The 22,712-nt window shown below is 37.2% G+C and overlaps 1 protein-coding gene across 1 annotated transcript in view; it reads right to left on the bottom strand.

The window, feature by feature from the left end:
• Nucleotides 1–1,027: 1,027 nt before the first annotated feature.
• ACBD5 (acyl-CoA binding domain containing 5) overlaps nt 1,028–22,712 on the bottom strand; it is a 33,364-nt gene continuing 11,679 nt past the window's right edge. Inside the window, exons 5-13 of the mRNA XM_060782441.2 lie at nt 21,184–21,295; nt 12,098–12,223; nt 11,286–11,501; nt 9,435–9,547; nt 7,311–7,569; nt 6,971–7,170; nt 5,185–5,235; nt 3,876–3,985; nt 1,028–3,048 (exon numbers count right to left, since the gene is read on the bottom strand). Of these exons, the coding sequence (XP_060638424.2) occupies nt 3,036–3,048; nt 3,876–3,985; nt 5,185–5,235; nt 6,971–7,170; nt 7,311–7,569; nt 9,435–9,547; nt 11,286–11,501; nt 12,098–12,223; nt 21,184–21,295 (1,200 nt within the window). The 3' untranslated portion in view covers nt 1,028–3,035. The remainder of the gene's footprint in view (nt 3,049–3,875; nt 3,986–5,184; nt 5,236–6,970; nt 7,171–7,310; nt 7,570–9,434; nt 9,548–11,285; nt 11,502–12,097; nt 12,224–21,183; nt 21,296–22,712) is intronic.

Genomic DNA, 22,712 nt, shown 5'->3' with positions numbered 1-22,712 from the left:
CAGTGCAGTGTTCTTTGGTCTTCCCCCTAGTAGAATTTGTTTGACTAGTCCTCCTTTTTTCCTATGAAGTTAACACTATAATCACAATATGGGCTGTGTGATCCATACGGTGACAGTTATTTACTTCTAGCTAACTAAAAAAGGTAAAGGTTTTCCCTTGATATTAAGTTTAGCTGTGCCTGACTCTGGGAGGTGGTGCTCATCTCCATTCCTAAGCCAAAGAGCCGGTGTTATCCATAGACACCTCCAAAAGTCATGTGGCCGGCATGACTGCATGGAGTGCTGTTACCTTCCCACCTGAGCTGTACCTATTGATCTGCTCACATTTCCATGTTTTTGAAGCTGGGGCTAACAGTGGGAGCTCACCCCAATCCCCAGATTTGAACCTCCAACCTTTTGGTCAGCATGTTCAGCAGTTTAAACCACTGCACCACCAAGGGCCGTAAAGAATATAATTTGTGTTTCAGTCCCCAAAATATCTGAGTAATTTACAGAACCTCATATAAAAATAAACAAACATGTCCTAGATAGCATTGGTGATCTGCACTTAGCCTTATTCTGAAACCGCTTAACTAATTATCAAATTAAGAAGTGAGACACAAAGCGAGACTTGTGAGCCTACTTTCTGTCGTAGATTTAAATCTTCAGAAGTGGTGGTTTAGAGAACAGGAAGAGCAGGAAAGGATGTCAAGACTACTGGATGACACAACGATCTCTTCCAGAACAAGTATTCTATGCATGGCTTTCAGCAGAGAAGAAGCCTTGTTTTTGCTGCTTTTTCTCGCAAACTGATTTCATTCTTGCCTTCTTCTGGCAGAATGGCAACATGAGCATTAGTAGATGTCCTGCTGTTTAATAATTCCATCTAAAGCGGTTTACTTCATGAGAAGATGATATAAGTTCTCAGATTAATCTTGGCCTATGTGTTTTTGTTTCTGCATACAGTGTAGCCATTGCAGTGTAGATAACCTTGCCATATTTCTGAAATTTTCACCATCACATCCAGTCATAAAAAACGTGTAAAATATTCTCAGGCAATCTGCTCCTGTCATTCTTTATTTGATGAATGTTATTTACAATAGATGAAGATGAGCTAATTTTTAAAAACTGAACTTTTAAACCATTTTCTATTTAAACAAAGCAGAAACTTCAATCCCATAATTACATGTATTATAAAGCATATAACAAATATGAAGGTGCTTTTCAAACTTCAAGATCATGAGCTTCTTATCAGTCCAAAGAACTCTATAGTGCAAAATATGTCACAATCCTGAAATTATGTATCAGAGTCACATAACTTCTGTGGTGTGGCACTATTTTCAGGCCTGCAATTTTTCTTTTGACCGCAGCAAATAAGAAGCCATCACTTACGTTTGATTTTTATAACATCACGCAAAGTAATGTTGACTCTCATTATTTGATTTCCAAATCATATGCTCAGAAATCTTATAACTAAACACGCTGTTATTTAAACATATAATCAGAAATGTAATAAAGTGACAATGCAAAAATTGTCTTTAAAGGGAGGCAGAGATGTAAAGAGTCATGGTAGGGGGTTCGTTATCAAACAAATTAGGTACACAGGGATATTTTTTTTAGTATCACACTTGCTAAAATAATCAAGTGAAAACTAGACTATGTGTTAGTTGCTGCTCCATTGAATCAGATGCATATGTTCATCACAGTTGCATAAACAGTAAGTAACTACCTGATCTCACGCAAATGCCACTCTCCATTTTCTTAATGACCGAACCAGTGTTACCTCAAACAGCAGAAGGGAGTTTTCAATGTTGGATGTTTGACTTTTTGAAAGGAAAACCTCCACATTAAAACCATGTCGGAGAAGAGCTCCAACCGAATTTTCTACCAAGATGAGAATTTTGATATGAACAAGAGATTATCAACTGGGTCCATATTTGCTATATAAATTAGTACAGCTCAATCACAGATATACAGGCTTTCGTGGCAACCAGATGCTTGTTGATTTCCTGTTTCAAGAGATTTGCTTTTCTGTACCCTATGCCACAACGATAGCACAAATGAAGCACTGCCTGTGTATCTACAAAGCCTAAAAGGCAGGCTCCTCAGATGTAACCTTTTGCATAGGCACTAACCTCAGTCCATTTGCAAAAGTCTTTCTACAAATACACTTGAAACAGATGGTAGCTAGTTTTAGGACATGTTTTCAGCACCTTATGTTATACAACTCGGCTAAAACCATTTTGTTTTATAAAGGAAAGGGTTTTCAATAAATGCATCCTTCCCTCTTGATGCCTAAATCACCAAAATAAACAGACTTCAGAAAGTTACTTTTTGTTAAAAGTCATGATTTCAATCTGGCTAACGGCTGCACAGTCATCATTCCTGGATTGGATTATTCAATATATATAATGCCATATTCAAACTCAGCTGCTTTAATACGGTGAAGCATTGGATTACCAAGTTTTAAAAACATATACATAATGGAGATTGTATTCATGCAAGCACAACCCACCGCCTCAAACATTTGATTTTACTTTACGTACTAAAATGTTACCTCGTCTTTATAGCAGCAATTACAAATTAAATTTGCCCAAACTAGGATGTTAAGTGGTATTGTATCATCCAGTCACTTGGATTAATCTAGATTTATAGTTACTACTGCCTATCATGTGCTATCTGGAAAGGCTTGAATGACAGTACAAAATAGTTGGGTTCTGGTGAAGTAACAATGTACTAAAACATGTTGTGTTGTTTAAGGAGCTTTTCCTTCTCTGCAAAGTTGACTGAACTGCTCTCAGGAGCTGTATTAAGATCTTTCGATTCTGTGCAATAATGACCCATAAAGGACATTCTGAAATAATTAAGTTAAGGTTCATGTGAGTGCTCAGTGGGATAGCTGTGTTTATTCTAAGAGAAATGGGTTATTCATGTAGTTCAAAGGGAAAAACAAAAAACTAGATGGAAGAGTTAGCTGTCCCAGAGCCTGAAGTTCTTCTAGATTTCCAGAGTCTCCAAATATTAGCAGTCCTTAAGTAAAACGTGAGATTCAGCCCTCAGTTATGTTTTCTGAAAAGAAAAAAAATATGCATATTACCATTTTGGATCGCTTCCATGTATTCCTAACAAAACAGGATCACACACTTCGCAATATTTTATTTTCTTTTTTATTTATTTATATTTATTTCACATATTTGTAACCCACCCTTCTCGCCCTAAAAGGGGACTCAGGGTGGCCTTACAGCAGGCAGCAATTCGATGCCAATACATATAAAGCTGCCTTGAGCCCCCTTCAGGGTGGAGAAAGGTGGGAAACAAATAGAGTAAATAAATAAAAATAAAAATAAACAAATACAATTAAAAGCATACAATTAAACATTAATTATTAAAACATCAATTTAAATTACATAATCCAGATCTGAGTCCACGGCCTGTCCAATTATCAATTCCATTAGTTCATTATCCTTATTGCACTATTTTACTAGTTGAATGCTTAGTCTTCAAATTATATGGGCCACATTTTGCGCCCACCTAAATCATCCTCTGATACTGCTGTATAAAATGAAGTACTGTACTTGATTTATGGAACTTCTTTATTTTGCTATATTTCAATATTAAAATAAGTCTGCATTACAGTTTCTTCAGTATGATCTCCTGCTGAGAAGGTGTATGAATTTAGAAATACTGTAAACATTTCACATTCATGACACTTGTGATTGTGATTGTGGTAATAAAAACCTAGCAGCAAATTTGATTAAATTCACACAATAACCTCAAAGTATGGTAAAGTATTTCTGGGATAGCAGAACGAAATCCGAATATAATATGTAAGTCACTCAATTTTCTCCAAAAGTATCAAACTAAAATATAGGCATCTTCATACTTTTAAGGCTTACCTTCTTCTCCTTTGAAGATATACATGCACCAGCCACTGGGCAACAAAGGGCCATATAATAGCAAAGGCTAAAGTATTAGGAGAGATCTCAAAGGGCCACCATGATGGTCTCTAAACACCAAAAATAAATACACAAGTGTCATCCATGTCAGAAATATTAAAAAATAACTAGGTATTTTTAATTACAAAAATGTGAGTCAAAACACTGAAAGGGTTAAAAGGATGCAATGAGTCCGCAAAAGCTGCAGTTCTATATAATTAGGTGTGTCTGTAGCTTAGCAGGCCTCTGTGTTAGTTTGCCTCAGTGGGAAAAATGTCTCAGTCTGTGAGAAGGCCTCACAGTGTGAGGTAGGTCTTAGGAAGGTCCCACAGTGTGAGGTAGGCCTTACTCTGTAAGAAAAGGCTTCACGGTGTCTGTGAGAGAAGCCTCTGTGTGAAGTAAGCCTCAGTATGAGAAGGCTGTCGTGTGAAGCTCCAGTGTGAAGGGTGAATTTTATTTGTGGTATGGAAGAGATAACATTGATCTGTGTATTTTTGTTCTTTTGATCACTTTTGGCTACTGATACTGGGTCACGCTGCTGCTGCTAAGTTACTCAGCTGTACATTTATGAGGAGTGTCTTTCATTAATAAGCCCACTCGCCCAACAATCTAGTCAGTCATACAAAATGTAGGTACATGCCAACTCAGTAATGGTTAATGCAAATTATAGATTAGGAACTATAGATACTTTACTATAAATTCAAAGGATCTAAAATGTGTATGTGTTTATGTTTTATTATAATTTCTTTTGAGTTTTAAAACATTGTCTTTATAATAAAGTACAAGACTCAACTAACACTGAATGACATCATCAATGACTGCTCCACCACCTGAAATCTGTCTTCTTTGCAAATTTGGGAATATTGACAGAAGCATTTTCTGGTAGCACCCTACCTAGAAATTTCCAACTAAAGCATCAGAAGTTACTTTCAAGTAAGCATACACAGAATTTACAATTTCAACATCCTTTTCATTAAAAAGGAAAAGTCAGTAAAATTTCTGTTGCACTGAATTATACCAGTAACTTAATTATGTTTTTGCAAATTTGTATGGAATTCTTGGAATTTGCCATGACAATAAAGACACACACAAAGAGTTCATTTTAGCAGAAGCTAAAAGTAGCACTTCAAAGGCTGTGTTATAGAATGATTATCTCAATATCATACAACACATTCTATAATGACCTTAATGTCAAAAGACATCCTAGCTTTAAAGCCCCCCATTAAAAAACATGTAAATGGCTTTTTTTAACAAGTAGACAAATTCTTACCTTAACAGGTGAAATTTGCTGATCATTTGAATGGAGGCTTGCAGTTCTTGCCTGCAAATACAAATCAAGTTTAAAATGTTTCTTCATGGCTTTATATTATGGCATGGGAAAAGTATTAACATTTTTCTTCACTTTCATCCACAATATGACATGTAAAGATTCAGCATAAGGCTATAGGCTTTTCTGTTCCCTTCCATACCTTCCACCTTGGCTCTCATTGTCATACATTTTCAGACCTCTTCATACATTGTTATAGCTAATTCCAAGTTTTAGTGAATGTTATTAACTCAGTACATCTCCTCCTCCAGCTGGGACTAACGCTTGGTCTAAGGCAGCGTTTCTCAACCTGGAGATCAGGACCCGGGGAGGGGGGGGTTGTCACGAGAAGGTTTCAGAGAGATCACCAAAGACCATCAGAAAACATCTATTTCCGATGGTCTTAGGAACCGCTTTGACAGAGAAGGCTGAAGATCTCTCCACCTGTCCTTCTCTTCCTTTTGGAAACAGACGGCGAATCCTCGCATCAAAAGCCCTCCTCCATTGTGATTGGCCGGCCTCTCAGCCAAGGGGAGGGCTGTTTCTGAAGGAGCAGGTGTGCTTGGCACATGGCACTGTGGTGCACATGTACAGGTGAGGGAGAGCGTGCAACGCTGGAGGAAGGCTTGCGCCTTCAAGGCATGGGGGTTCTGTGTGGGAAGTTTGGCCCAATTCTATCATTGGTGGGGTTCAAGGGGCTCTTTGATTGTAGGTGAACTATAAATCCCACAACTCCAACTCCCAAATGTTAAGGTCTATTTCCCCCAAACTCCACCAGTGTTCACATTAGGGCATATTGAGTATTCGTGCCAAGTTTGGTCCAGATCCATCATTGTTTGAGTTCCTGGATGCTCCCTGGATGTAGGTGAACTCTAAACTCAAGTTCAATTTCTGCCTTCCAGTATTTTCTGTTGGTCATAGGAGTTTTGTTTGCCAAATTTGGTGCATGTCCATTGTGGGTTGGGTTCCAAATGATTGTAGGTGAACGATAAATCCCACCAACTACAACTCCCATATGATAAAATCAATCCTCCCAACCCTACCAGTATTCAAATTTGGATTATTGGGTATTTGTGCTAAATCTGGCCTGGTAAATGAAAATACATCCTGCACATCATTTATTTACATTACAAATCATAACAGTAGCAAAATTTTATGGTTGGGGTCACCACAACATGAGGGACTGTATTGACAGGTTGCACCATTAGGAAGGTTGAGAAACACTGGTCTAAGGACTCAGTGCTCTTTCAAGCAAGGTTCTTCCATGCGCAAACCAATTCCCAACTGGTTTGAAGCTTTAAAATATTTCCAACCGCAATAAAATACAGTGATTTTGGAACTTTCACACATGAAACAGCTTACATGTAAGTTGTTTCCTTTACAAACAGTGCACTAGTTTTCATGGTTTAAGTAGTCTGCCTTTCCTGCATATACTTCAAAAAATCATCTGCATTCCTATGAACAATTTTCACAAAGATTTGTGGGGTGGGGGAAGGGATCTCCAATATCTATTCTAGCTAAAAAGGTTTCTAAAAATAAATATTAATTTGAATAATAGATGCTGCTACTTTGATCCATTACTTCATGCATTATCTATGGTGAGTTCCACAGTTTCCTAGGGTATCATGCTGGTATAATTCCCAGTCCTACCTGACCATATCTATGGATCGTTCCTTCTGTATGCAAACATCTACCCTAGCATAAGGATATCACCACTTTGACTTCTAGGATAAAATGGAAGATGCTTTACCTGTGAGGCTGTCAATGTCTCAAGTGCATGTAGCCTCTGTAGGACATTTTGCATATCTTCTTGTAACCGTATGAGCACCACTGCAATCTGTTCATTGAGGCTGCCCCGTGGCCCTCTGTCTGAACCCCATCGTTCTCCATCTCCTCCACTGCCCATCTGACCACCTTGAGCACTATCACCCAAAGGATGCATTCTTTGTCCTAAACAAAAGAGGGGGAATAAAACACCTTTAGAAATAAAAACGTAGTTTATGTAAAGATTACAGTGTGAAAGTAAGAGTTCAAGATTCCACAAATTACAGAAAACGTCGGGTGCAGCAGAGCACACATTCCAACAGTACCTCGGCCCCTTCTGATTCCGTAGAAGTCAACCTTCTCGCCACCTTTTTTTTCTTTGTGAGGGCCTCCATCACTCGCCTTGCCATCTTCACCGCCACACTTGACTTCCCCTTTTCCTTCAACTGCAGCTTCATTTATACCTTCTACCTTGTAGTTTCCAAGATCCAGAAAACCAGAGGTTTCTAGCAGACTTTGATCTCCTTCTGAGAAATGGAACGGATGTTTTGAAAATTCTTTTGTTGACGTATTGATTTCCAACATCTACAAATTAAAAGCATCTATTATGTTTGGAACCAATAATTCTCCAAGAAAAATAGTTTCCCTTTCTCCAACCTTCACCATACATGGAATATCATATATACAGTATATAGAGAGCTATATTGTGAACACAGTTTGCTCGTTGATTGTTATTACCTAGTCACCATTTCTAGAATTATTGGGGAACCAGCATTAGAAAAGAAGTGTTGATAACTCTACTAGTAATAGATAAAAATAGTGTTCTAAGCAGCTCAAGTACAAATACACCACAGGGAAGATGCTGGGAATGGTGAAACACAGCTTGAATGACAATCTGACAATCTGTTTCAGCAAATAATATGGGGACTGAGAAAAATCTGTTCCAGAATGGTATGTATGAATTATTTTTATCAGAACTACAGCAGGAGAAGACAAAGCTAAACTCCCTTTCTCCAAATTATACACTTCTCCAGACAATGATTAATGGCCACCTCTGAGCCACTCTAGGGCCAGAGTGAAGAGGGGAAGCCAGGAAGACAGTTCCAACTCTTTTACCATCAGTTGGGGGCCCCTCCCCCCAGCAACAATATAGTACCATATAATACTAATATTGTGCTCCGCAAATAATATATCGTATATACATATAAAATTGATAATAATATAATTTAATACAATATAACATAATATAATAATATTAATTATATATTATATATTACATGCAATATTACTAATATTACAGTATAGCAGTAGAGTACAATATAGTACAATATAGTAATATAAATGCTAATATTTTGCTATGCTAATAATATAACATATATTACAGATAGATAGTTTGTTGTGCATAAATAAAGTGCATGCTAAATGCAAAGATACATATTTTGCCTCTAGAAAGTTGTCTTTATACTATGTCAAATCTGCTTTTGAAATTGCGAAAAGGTTAGTGTTTAAGGAAATAAGTTCTCATTTAGACCAGAGTTCAAATCCTCACTTGGACATAAAAACCCACAGTGTAATTTTAGGGTCACATTCTCTCATCCTCAGAAGACAGCAAAGACAAATTGTCTCTCAACTAATCTTGTCAAAAAGTTGTGATAGATTTGTCAGAAATATTAAAAATTAACTAAGTATTTTTAATTACAAAAATGTGAGTCAAGGACTGAAAGGGTTAAATGGATACAATGACTCAGCAAAAGCTGCAGTTTAATATAAGCAGTTGTGCCTGTAGTTTAGTAGCTCTCGGTCTGTGAAAGGTCTCTCGGAGAAAGGTCTCAGTATGAGAAAGTCTCAATGTTAGCTTGCCTCAGTGTGAGTAGGCCTGGTGTGAGAAGCTTGTGAAAGAGAAACCCCAGGTTGAAGGCCATTGTGTGTGAAGCTTCAATGTGTGAAGGAGGCTGTGTGTATGAAGCTACTATGTGAAGCTCCTGTGTAATTTTGGTGTGAGAGGAAACTCTGTGAGAGCAAAGCTGTTTATCTGCATGAGAAAGAAGCCCAGCATGGAAGCAAAGAAAGAAATGTAAAGAAACTTTATTTGTGTTATGGAAACCTTGTTCTTGTAAATAGTGCAACCATATTATTTTACTATAAAGAAAAGCCTCCTATAGAAGAGATAACTTTGGTCTGTGTGTTTTTGTTGATTTTATCACTTTGGGCTACTGGTGCTGGGTCACGCTGCTGCTAATAAGTTACTCTGCTGTATATTTACGAAGAGGGTCTTTTGTTAATAAGCTCACTCACCCAGCAAGATTCACCCTAGGGTTCCCATAAGTCTGAAACGACTCAAGGGCACACAACAACAACAATCTCATAGAATTCAGAAGTTTATTGACTCTTTAGATTGTGGTAAATGTATTGGTTCTTCCATATAACTTAGAAAATGTAACAAACTCTACCTCTTCTTGTCCAAACTGCTCCATGGAGTCACAATATATTTCACTATCTGAATCACTTGTCAAGTGCTGAATTCCAGAGACCTCTTCAGTGTTATCTTCCTTCAGTTCAGTGCCTATAAGTACATGATCAACTAGTCAAGTCCAAGTTGGTCAGTTTGGGAACAAATAAAGCAGTAACTCAAAAATACTGTATGTACTCAAGTATAAGCCGACCTGAATATAAGCCGATGCACCTTATTTTACCACAAAAAACTGGGGAAATTTATTGACTTAAGTATAAGCTGAGGGTGGAAAATGCAGAAGCTACTGGTAAATTTTAAAATAAAAATAGATACCAATAAAATTACATTAATTGAGGCATCAGTAGGTTAAATATTTTTGAATAATTACATAAGACTGTGCTTTAACATAAGCCTATCCAACTCTGATTAAATCATTAGTCTAACCTATTCTTATTCTAATGTGCTTACGTATCCTTCCAATAATAATAAAGAGAGTAAAATAATAAATATAATAATAACAAGAATGATAAAGTAAAATAATGGAAATGTAATAATAACAGTAATAATAGAGTAAAATAATGTAATAATAAAAATAGAGTAAAATAATAAATGTAATAATAGTAAAGTAAAATAATGGAAATGTAATAATAAAAATAATAGAGTAAAATAATAAATGTAATAACAATAGTAATAGGGAAAAATAATAAATGAAATAATAATAGAGTAAAATAATAAATGTAATAATAATAATAATAATAATAATAATAATAGCAATAATAACAGAGTAAAATAATAAATAACTTTGACGAGTATAAGCCAAGGGAGGCTTTTTCAGCCTAAAATAAGGATCGAAAAACCCGGCTTATATTCGAGTATATACTGTAAGTTACCCACACAACACATTGGGATTAATTTTGTGCCAAGTCAAAACCTGTTTTTTTGTTTTATCTAGGATGAACATATCTTATTTAAACTATTTAACAATAAAAAAGCTATAAAATGGTCGTGAATGGTTATTAAAGAATACATCCAGGGCAAACATTCCAATGACTGTTGGTGTATAGGGAGGACATATGGAGCACTTCCCTGTCTCTCTGTCACACTGACACACAAAAGGTTTCATATTTTGACCCCTTGTAGCAGCGATAGCAAAGTGCATCCCTTGGGGACCAATGCTTGTCCTGCCTCCTCCAAAGAAATGTATAGTATTTCACCATCACATGAAACAAACACATTATTTAAACAGAATAATACATTTTTTGTTGATATTTAAATTTTAATATCATGCTTAAGTTGGGCCCTCTGGTGGTGCAATGGGTTAAATTGCTCAGCTGCTGACCGAAAGTTGAACAGTTCAAATCCGGGGAGCTGTTAAACCCAGCTTCTGCCAACCTAGCAGTTTGAAAACATGCAAAGAGTAGATTGATAGGTACTGCTTCTGTGGGAAGGTAACGACACTCCATGCAGTCACGCTGGCCACATGACCTCTGTGGTGTCTAAAGACAACACCGGCTCTTTGGCTTAGACATGGAGATGAGCACCAGCCCCCAGAGTCAGACACAGCTAGACTTAATGTCAAGGGGAAACCTTTATCATGCTTAATACCTAAGTTACCAGAAACAGTAGACTATGCCTATCTATTGTATATATGTATGTATATGCACATATGCATATGAAAAATGATAGACAATATGTCCTATCCCCACAACCCACTAACAATCACAGAATTATATCAAACAAATATTTTTTTATCCTCAGCCAAGAGCTTGACAAACATTGGGAAATGGTCTTTCTAAACTGACAAGCAAAACTCTCACATCACAGAGGCAAATTTAAATAATGAGATTACCTTGATGAGGGGAACTGTAATTAGATTTGATAGGTAGTTCCAGATATTTCGCTCCCTTCTTTATCTCTTCATCCACACTGATACCATTCAGAGCAGATTTAGTTTGTATGCCATTCTGCAGATTAATATCAGGCACATCATCACAGCAGCCATTGGCAACAACATTGCCCAGCTCCTTATCAGGGCTGCAGTCCTGTTGCAGGCTCTCCGGCTCTTCTGTAAAATCAAAAGACTGCACATTTAGAAAGAAAAGCGCACTGCAGAATGTGTTGCTTTTTATCACTGTGTTTCTAAGGTTTCCACAGATATGTTTAATACTGAATTCAGAAATAACACCTTGGGAGAAAGGCAAGATATAAATTATGATAAAGTACAAAAAATCAAATAAACTGCTTTTTGTATTTCAGCTCAGTTTGTTTCTTTACAAATATCGACTTTTGAATAAGCAAATACATTATTTGAAAGATTAGTAAACACATGCACAATTATTAAGAGTTCCACTGAAAGTAAAAATGCTATCTTTTCAAAAAAGACTAAAATGTACAAGGAGGATTTCTCAGCATTGTGTAGCTATCACCACTGCCAAGCCCAGCACATTTCTCTCCTTGTTGTTGACTGGGAAAAGGAAATTGCATAAACAACCTGGAATACTTCCTCTTTTATTCACAAGGTTCATGGCTAGTTTCTGCTTGAGAAGTCTAAATCATACAAGGAAAGATCTTAGATTATAAAGCAGCAAGAAGAAATACCACAATTCACTCACATTATGTATTTCCATATATAAAAGACAAATGCAGTTCAGAAATCTATACCTTTTTCAATCTCTTGTAATTCTATGATTTCTTCTTGGTGTGGTTCTTCTTCTGATTCTGCTCCACTGTCACTGCTTTCAGATTTGCCATTTACAGCTGGGACAGACATTATGATATTTCCAGAAACTAACAATAAATTTTGAGAAAAATAAGATTACAGAAACTAAGCCTTTAAAATCCTTAATAAATTCTATACTAATTCCCTACGCTATTGTATAATAAAGAGTAATATATATATATATATATATATACACACACACACACACACGCTTTATTAAACTCTACATATAAAATACTCTGAACTAAAATATTGAAATATATATAAATAACAAAAATAATTTTAAAATTCTTCCTTTCTATTTCTTCTAAACTTTACTTTCTCTACTATGTCTAATAACACAGAATGAATAGGTATCTTTGGCTTGAAATCACACTTTTTCTTTATTAATAGCTCAAAGTTGAAGGTGGGTGATACTAATCCTTATTCGAAAAGGCAAGAATTACACGGCAATTGTATCTAGAGACACAAAACCAAGTCGCTAAAAACATCTCAAAATTTAATCAATCTAATGACTAAACATCACACATATGTATCATTATAATGTAATGCAATATACTGAAAATCAGGCTTGCAATGAAATCAATCTGTAACAAGATAAATAATGAGGAACTAAAAGGAAAAACACAAGTAAAACACAATGCCATCTGCCTACAATTCAGTGACTTAGACCATGTTTCCTTGAAATTAGATTTATAAATAAGCTTGTAACATCTCAGATTCTGAGAAGGTTGTTGATATGGAACCATGAAGATAAAAATCTTAGGAATTATGCACCTCACGAAGATAACACAGGAAACAGAATAATGACAAAAACACATATGACCCTGTGCTACGGCAATCATGTCTATGGTCCTTTCATTATTTGTAGAAACATAAAATCTTCCCATGTCTTGGTTTTATGAATAAATTGGAACTTTTGCAGAACACACTGTAATAATACACTAAAAATGTTGTTCATAAGTACTTCTCTGACCACATACACTTTCTTAATAAATGAAAATGGAAGAGATTTGATTTCTGGAACCACAGCCTTCACTTTCTTTTAGACAGGATTCTTGGTTATAGATGAGCTGGATGGCATGGCAAGTCTGACCAAGAGGGCCTTAAACTGAACACTTTGGGGGTTAGCCATGACAGACCAGATGTTCCCAACCTTTGGTCCGTGGACCACCAGTGATCCCCAAGAACTAAACTATGGTCTGCAGCCTCTCTGTTGCCACACCGTTGCAACAAGAGCAACTGGTCTCACAAAACCCTCTTATAGTGCTGAGGCAACAGGGATGTCGAAAGAGAAGAGGCTGACTACCCACAAAAGGCATGACAACAAATGTCCAGACTGCTGCTTCTCCTCCTCCTCCCTCCTTCTGAGCAGAGCTGTTCCATGTGGTGCCTGGAAGCAGGGGGCACCTTGGTGTCTTCATTTTTAGGCCTGTTACTGGGGTTATTTTGGGTGCTGATTCAGAAAATTGCATTGGATAGACCACATGAGTTCTAGATTATGAAATATTACTGGATGGCATATGTTCTGTATCGGAAACTTGAGCTGATGTGGTCGATCCAATTCAATTTTCTGAATTAGCACCCTAAATAACCAAACCAAACCTAAAGTTGATCAAAAACTGATTCATTACCTTTTTGGTACTAATGTTGTAGAGCAGGGGTCCACAAACTTTTTAAACAGAGGGCCAGGTCACAGTCCCTCAAACTGTTGGAGGAGTGGATTATAATTTGAAAAAAAAATGACTGAATTCCTATGCACAGTGCACATATCTTATTTGTAGTGCAAAAAAAAACCACTTTAGAACAATACAATAATTAAAATTAAAAACAATTTTAACAAATATAAACTTATTAGTATTTCATTAGGAAGTGTGGGCCTGCTTTTGGCTGATGAGATAGGATTGTTGTTGTTGTTGTTGTTGTGTGCTTTCAAGTCAATTCAGACGTAGGTTGACCCTGAGCGAGGGCCGGGTAAATGACCTTGGAGGGCCGTATTCGGCCCCCGGGCCATAGTTTGAGGACCCGTTGTAGAGTGTTCTTGGTCCAAGTGGTCTCTGGTCAAATGGTCTCTGGTCAAAAGAAGGTTGGATACCACTGTGATAGACGAACATCAATCCAAAGGCAAGCTCTAAGCACAAGAGAATGTGATCCACAGAATTGCGTAGAACTAGGACTGTTATATGTGAATTGCTTAAAAGGCAAGATCCAAAATGTACACGTTTTCAGTGGAGTAGGCTTACTTGACTGATGCAGCCAAGCTAACAATGGAAAAAGATAACACACAAAGACCAATAAATGCATTGTGGCATACACTTTTTGTGAACTACAGTCCACTTCTGGTGACAGAAGAAGTGAGCTCTGATTTATGGCTACTGAGAGCATCTATATCCAAACTTTTCTTTTCTGCCAGTTTTGAGATCATGAAAGTTGGACACCTGAAACTGCACAGAAACTATGGAAAACCTAAGTGTGTGCTCCTTGAGGTCATTTTGTCTTTAGAATGAAGCAATCTTAGTTCATTAAAATCCACCTGTAGCCTTGACACACTAGATGGCAGACTTTCTTAACCTTCTCTAACCAACAAAAGGAAAGTTGCACTTGGAGCTGGTATAGTTAAATCTTCAGGGAGTTCTCAGCAGCTTCTGTCTTTTGAACTTCCAAACTATTATAAAGTACAGACTTTCTACTGCCTAATAAGGATGAGAAGGGGGAAAGTGAACCTAAGAATAATAAGGACTTCAGGAGAGAGTGAGAAAGACCAGCAAGTAAAAAAAAGTAGAGGTAGTTAGAGAGAATAGAAACAGCAGAGCCAAAGGAAGTTCACTAGGTTAAAGGACTCTAAGACTTCTGTTATTTCAAGGCTTTTTGCTGCATTATAACTATATTGTTTTCTCAGTAGTAACAAAACAGATGTCCAAATCATGGCTTGCTTTGTCCAGACTAAGAAAAATAATTGTAGTACAGAAAGTCTGCTAGTGTTGGAAATTGGGCAAAACTCCTAGCAAATAAGAAGCCATTCAGATGAAGTCGTAAGAGGCTTTGAAGAATTAAAAAAACACAGTAGCACCATTCAGAGGTAAGAAATGTGTGGAGTGTTTCTTCAAATATTTAACATTCAAGTAGTAGGCACTAAGCTTTAATAATGGAAGGTAGTTTTCTTTGTACATAATTTCCTGGGGAAATGTTATTTGAAGCTAAGTCAGCAAAAACCTGTCATTTTAATGCAGATAGTAAGATAATGGTTTTTTTTTTTTTTTTTTTTTTTGCTTAGACTTATTCCAAACCTGTTAAATAGAATGGCTATATTTTGCAACAGTCACCAACAGATTTCATACTTAGCTGCCTATTCCTAAAAGCAATTTCCATCTGACATGTCAGTGGCACGATAAGAACGGATGTTTAGGGGAAAACAAGTCCAAAGTCTCCTCAGGCTCAAGGAAGTACCTTAATATTGTGGCATTTTGGATCACTGTAAATGCAGTGAGCACGAATCAGCACAACACAGTGGCTGAAAGTTTGAGCAGAGCGCGGAAAGATTAAGGTTCAAATCTCTGCTCAGCCATGGAAATCCACTGGGACATCTTGGCCAAGTCACACTCAGCCTCAGAGCACGGCAATAGCAAATCTTGCCAAGAAAACTTAGTGAAAGGCTTATCTTTCCAACCTTAAGTTGGAAATAACTTGAAGGCACACAATAACAACAACAAATGTAGTTATAATGAAAATGGTTTTAATTTAATTTAATTATCTGCTTGATTAATAGACCTAGCATACAGCTCTAAAATTCCTTCTATCCATATGTTTCTTCAAGTTGCTCAAGTTGGAAATCTTACGGAAAACTTTTCATAGAATTATTTTAGATAAGGAATACAAAGAACCATTGTTGCCAGTTCCTTCTTCTGAAATACAGCCTATGGCACCTGGTATTCACTGGCTGACTCCCATCCAAGTACTGACCAGGGCTGACCCTGTTGAGCTTCCAAGATCGGATGGGATCTGGTTCCTTTAGGGCAGTGGTTCCCAAACTTTTTTTTTTGAACAGGCATCACTTTGACCAGGGACCACTCTCCAACGAATCAGTTTTTGGTCAACTTTAGATTTGGTTTGGTTATTTGGGGTGCTGATTCAAAAAACTGCATAAGATAGACCACATCAGCTCTATTTTCTGATACAAAACATATGCCATCCACTAGTCATCATCTGCTTGTCCATGGAAAACCATATTTAAAAATCTAGAGCTGATATGGTAATAGTAATTTTTCATGGGTAGACAGGCTCTCCCCTCCCGACATCCCTGTTGCCTTGACACTATAACAGGGTTTCAAGAGATCAACTGCTCTCATTGCTGTGTGGTTTCAAGGCAACAGTGTAGTAATGGTGAGGCTGTGGACCATATTTTTGTTCTTGTGGACCAATGTTTGGGAACCACTGCTTTAAGATATTTCAGCCACTAAAGTCCATACTACATTTTAGTTTTTCTCTTATCTGTCCCCTCAGCGTTGTTTGCAGCGGGTGCAAATACAATATATTTTAGGAACCATTTCTTAAAATCTTGATTGCATTTTGCACTGGAATGCAATCTTTTAACAAGTTAATCAGTTTAGAATCCCAAGAGAAATGCTTCATTTGTCAGATAAGGCCCATGAACTGGATTTTTTTTTCTTCCAGCTCCCAAAAGCTCCAAGCAAAAAGTTATCCAGTCATGCCATCTGAACCCAGCAACTTATTGATCAACATCCTTCTTTTAGTGGCCTTATGTTGATCTTCTTTTAAATGTTTTTATAGACCTGAATAGTAAGGTTGGGATTATGCTTACAGGAGAAATGTGTTTTGAAAGTAAGTGCGCATATGATACAGTCTTCAAATGAAATCCAGTGGGAAAATACATACAAAAGAGAAACTCCCTAATCTCCTCCCACTAACCATATGCACATTGTCTTTTGGAGGCTAAAGATCGTAGTCTCCAGCTGAAAACTGTAAACAGTATTTCATACCTCTGTAGTATGTGAGCAAACTGGAGTAACTTGTTTCTGCAAACAACCATTTAGAAAACCTAACGCAGTAAACAAGCCTAGGCTTTGTGCTGGATTACGTTTTGACATTGAACATTAAGAAGCTTTTGCATTTCAACATACTTCTTTCACACTTCTTAGGTTGACTAACAACTATTAAAATATTAGCATTGTAATAAGACTTCTACTGATTTCATTTAGGGAAGATTTTTTAAGCATCACAGAAACATTCTGATACTAGCAGAATCTAATCTAATTAAAAGCAGCATCTTTCTCATGAGTGGGAATGAGGCCGTGCACCAATGTTCCTTTTTTGGAACAGTCAAAACTCTTCTTATAGCCAAAAATATGGGTCATTGACCCAAATGTTATAATTCTATTGAAACAGAAATTTCCCCATAGTTACTACCACTGCTGCCGCAGTGAAGATGGCTAATTTTTCTATGACTATATAGTATAACTGTATAGTACAGGGTTAGTCAAAATGCATAGGCTAATAAGCCATTCAATTGAATGGCTTATTGGCCTATGCATTTTGACTAACCCTGTATAACCTTAAAAGGCCTATGCCAACAGGTTTCCCCCCAACTGCATTGTTGTTGCTGTTGCTGTCTTTTTAGATGTCTTTTCAACGTGAACAGAACAGCATACACATTCATGCTGCTTTCAGGATCATGCAAGAGGAAAAGAGGGTCGGGCTTTAGCACAGCAGGTTAATCACCAAGCTGCAATAAATCTTGCCAACTGCACAGTTGACAGTTCGAAACCCGGATTAGGGGGAGCACCTGACCTTTAGCCCACCTTCTGCCAACCTAGCAGTTCGAAAACAAGTGTGAGCAAATAAATAGGAACCGCATTAAAGCGGGAAGGTATCTTAGGCATGGCATTTCGATCAGAAAAAGGAGAAAGTTTATGAACAAAGAAAGTTTTTCGGCAGGGAGATGGAGTGACAGCACCCCCCCTGTGGCTAGAACCGAGCACAGCCTCCAAAAATGCAGAAAGATGGGGAAAAGCCTATACATATACCTCTATCTGTTGTCTCTCTTATCATTGTATAATCAGCATTGAATGTTTGCCATATATGTGTTCTTTGATCCGCCCTGAGTCCCCTTCAGGATGAGAAGGGCGGAATATAAATACCGCAAATAAATAAATAAATAAAACCTACCAGACTAATTACTTTAATTGCCAGATATACCCATAGGAGGTGGATGGGGCTCCTGAAGAAAGAACCTATCAAATTTCTAAATGCAAAAGAGGCACGGGAATCTGCGATGAAGAATCCCACGTCCTATCAGCCTTTATATAAAATGGGTGTCCCCAAATAATTCTCCAACAATACTAAATTGGGTTAATAGTGCTTATTGTGTAGCATTTGTACTCAATGTATTACTCTGTTCCCAACTTTTAAAGAAGTGAAAGCAAAATATATTGTTAAAGAACTGTCTTTAGCTTATTTTTGTAACAAGTTAATTTTTGTTGCCTGCATTGAAACCACCAGTCTAGAGGGGAAAGTGTAATTTTTTGTGTTTTTTTCACGAGGTCAATGTAGTTCGTCAAAGAAGTAAATATCCAACCATCAGTTTAATCTCAGCACCCTATCTATCCTGGCACTTAGTGGGAATGCTTAGTTCTCCTGCTTCTGAGGTGGTTACTTGAGCGGAAGTGACAGCAGTGCATCTTCAAGGAAAGCTGTATGGGGAATTACCCTTGAACAGCTGGGGATTCAGCATACCTCACTTTTGTCCTTTAACCTTTGTACACTACAGTTGGACATTTGTTGAACTTCAGAGTCACATTTTGTTGCAAAGTCTACTTCGTTCTGCCACAAAACATTCTAGAATAGTGCCATCTGCACAGTTGTAAACAATGCCTGCAAATTTGCCATGTAGTTTGTTTTACATTGAAAGAAAGCTGGGACAAGATATATCCTCCCCAAATGTATATTCTCTCCCTTATCCAGGCATATATGGCTAAATTCAGCATTATTCCTATCTGATCCATTGAATTAAATGGAACAAGGCAGAAATAAATTATTTCTGTGGGTCTACGACGGGTTTGTGTTAAGCTTCACTTGAGTCAGAGCCACTGGTGGCACTGCTGAACTTGCTGACCAATAGGTCGGAAGTTCGAATCCAGGGAGTGGGGTGAGTTCCCGCTGTTAGGCCCAGCTTCTGCCAACCTAGCAGTTTGAAAACATGCAAATGTAAGTAGATCTACAGGTATCGTTTTGGCAGGAAGGTAACGGCGCTCCATGCAGTCATGCCGGCCACATGAGCTTGGAGGTCTCTGTGGACAACATTGGATCTTCAGCTTAGAACTGGAGATGAGCACCACCCGCAGAGTTGGATTCGACTATGCTTAATGCCAAGGGGAAACCTTTACCTTTACTCACTTAAGTCAGAAATAACTTGAAGGCACGCAAAAACAACAAATATTGGATATGGCCCATTAACCCTCCTGGATTGAACACTTTACTCAGAAATATCACTAAGTGATACTCAGTTTTCATGCATGAATTTCAAAACAACACAAAAACAGCAAGAAGCCACCACTGGGAAATAATGGAAACAACCCAGTAAAAATATTTTTTTAAAGACTGATGTGTTTCTTTAAAAAGAGTTGATTCAGTAAAATATCCTCTTGAGATGTTAAATATTTTCATTCACTTGCTCCAGATAATGAAAATATGCTTAACACCCACTCCACATTTGCAATGGACTATATGCAAATTTCAATATTAATGTTTTAGTACTGTCACAAAAACAGCTTGAGAATCTGTCTATGACAAGTTTAATCTTTAGTAAAGTTAATATTTACATGTTCTGCAGGAGGTTTTTTCCTCTTTAATGTACTTTAACCTAGGATATTTTGGTTTGTTCGTCTAGAATGGGTCTTTTAATCAATGTTTGTATATTGTGCCACATCAGAGTAGGTTAATCAATGACCTAGATCTGAATTTAATGCTACTATTTTGAATGTCTTGCCAGCTTATATGACTTCCTGAGATCCTGATGTACTAAAATTTTAACACACACCATTTTAGGGTTGTTTTTTTTTTAGCATGGCTTTCAAACCTCACTTGTAATTTGAGTAGTTCACAGTTGTTTTTAAAAAGTAGTTTAAAACAAAATTCAAAAGTATTTTGTTTCACTGCTTTAACCAACACCTCCCACAGAATGTATGTGACTTTAAAACGCCTTGCCTGATGGCGATTCCATGAATTGCACAGGGTTTTCTCAGGAAAGTAATATGCTGAGGTGGTTTTGCCAGTTCTCTCCTCTGATTGCTTCCAAGGAAGATGAACATGGTACGTTACTGTTTATTTATTTATTTATTTATTTATTTATTATTCGAACTTATATGCCGCCACTCCCCTGGGGCTCAGAGCAGCTTACAAGAACAGGCTAAAATCGAACACAATTTAAAAACAATTTAAAAATAGCAATATCAAAAGTTATATAAACTAAAAAAAAAGTATTTGAACTATGTATACCCAGTCCCTCTCTCAAAAATAGAACCATGGAATAACTAATCTCACTATTTCAGGGTGTTTTTTTAAAATGTGAGCAAATCTGAGGCATACATTTAATAAATAGATTCAATTTTAATTTTAAAAATTGTCAGGATTGGGAAATTGATAGCCTTTCGGTGTAGCAAGTCAGTGCTGTCAACACATATGAATGAAAATTATAACATGCCAAACAGAAAAAGACCTCACAACGTCTGAGGAGACCTGCCATAGATGCAAGCAAAATGTCAGGAGAATGCTTCTGAAACATGGCCATACAGCCCGAAAAACTCACAGCCACCCAGAAAACGATGCATTTGCACAAGAGTTTCCCCCCTCTTGCCCTTTAGTTGATGCCCTTGTAGGTGTAAACATATCACAATGAGGTGGCTGTGCACATGACTACTGCCCTGACAAGTAACACACCATCATTTAAAATTATTGTGGTTTAACGTGATTTGTGTGTCATAAAACAGAGTAAGTAAGAGTGTAAAATCCCTACCTCCTATGATGTCAGATATTCTCTTCTTTTTGTCCTCTACAATTTCATAGAAGGGACCTAGTACATGTAGCAATTCTTCAACCTTGTCTGTCATTGGCATACTTTCAAGAATCTGTAGGAACACAAAATGCATGTCAGATAGAGGACACACATGAGCATGGCACCAGAAGAAAGTCCTGTACATCTATAAGCAAAACAAAATGGTCCTAAGCAGAACATGTAATTCAGCAGTAAGGAAAGTGCAGGTTGTGGCTGGTTTTGTGATCTACAGGAGACAGATTTTTTCTGGATTTGGGGTTAGGGTTAGGGTGGGTGAATGACCCAAATATCTCCTCTAGGTTATGGCAGGCCGTTTTGACAATTGTTTGACTCCCAGACCATTTGAAGGCCATGGAGGCCATTTCTCCTAAACACAAAGAAACCTACTAGCTGATTCTGAATTTTAATATACAATTATACTATGAAGATCTGACTCTACATATTTTAAAAGAAGCCCCTCCAAAAGTTTACAAGGACTTCCTACCAATTGCACCTGTATAAGGAATAGGGCAAAAGTACATTTCATAGAGTCCCACATTACCTTTTTCATTATGTCTAATAATATCAAACAATGTCTTAGGGGCTTTTCCTATTTTAACTTAATCCCAAAAAGTGTAGATTTATATAACAGAGAATAAAGAAAACCCAAATGTAAGAAGAAGCAAATATCCCTTGAATACTTCCATTCACCAAATTCATTCTGTGCTTGAAGCATAGTATGCTATTTTTTTCATCTAGTTTAAATTCAATTTCTGTCAAGCTGTTTTTAAAAAGAAAGAAAATATTGGTGAAGGTATAATAATGTGGTAGTGATAATTTGGACAACATTAAACATATTTACTATATTGCTTATCTTTCACGTTAAGTGTTATTGGATTGAAAACAGCACAGCAAGTAATAATGTTGCCCGCCAACTGCAATTTATGTGAACTATTTTTAACAGATCAAATATTTAAATATATTATTGTTGATTCAGTGCCCACAGTGGCACAGTGTGTTAAACCACTGAGCTGTTGGACTTGCTGACCAAAATGTCGGCGGTTTGAATCTGAGGAGCGGGGTGAGCACCCTGTTAGCCCCAGCTTTTGCCAACCTAGCGGTTTGAAAACATGCAAATGTGAGATCAAAGGTACTGCTCTGATGGGAAGGTAACAGCGCTCCATGTAGTCATGCCAGCATGTTAAAAACCAAATCTCTACATTTGGTCACCAAAATCATAAGAAATGGAAAATTGGGGGGTTGGGGGGAGAAAGACTTCCCTGGATGCATTTTGGCAGAGCTTTCACGTGGTCTCTAGAATGTTCAAAATGTTTTTGTCTACTTTATACAAGGCTCACCTGGCCCAGTTGTTTTATTTCATATGTGCATGGTGTTAAGTTTTGAATAAAAGATGTGCTGAAGAACATTGACAAGAAACAATCCCTGTTCTTTCCATATTATTTCTGCCTCTGGCATCAAATGCTCTCTCTAAAAAGTAAAGTCTTGGAACA

This window comes from Anolis sagrei, chromosome 6, assembly GCF_037176765.1.
Source record: "Anolis sagrei isolate rAnoSag1 chromosome 6, rAnoSag1.mat, whole genome shotgun sequence".
Lineage (NCBI taxonomy): Eukaryota > Metazoa > Chordata > Lepidosauria > Squamata > Dactyloidae > Anolis > Anolis sagrei.
The sequence above is the reverse complement of the archived record's forward strand: the minus strand, read 5'-3'. Positions and strand labels throughout refer to the sequence as shown.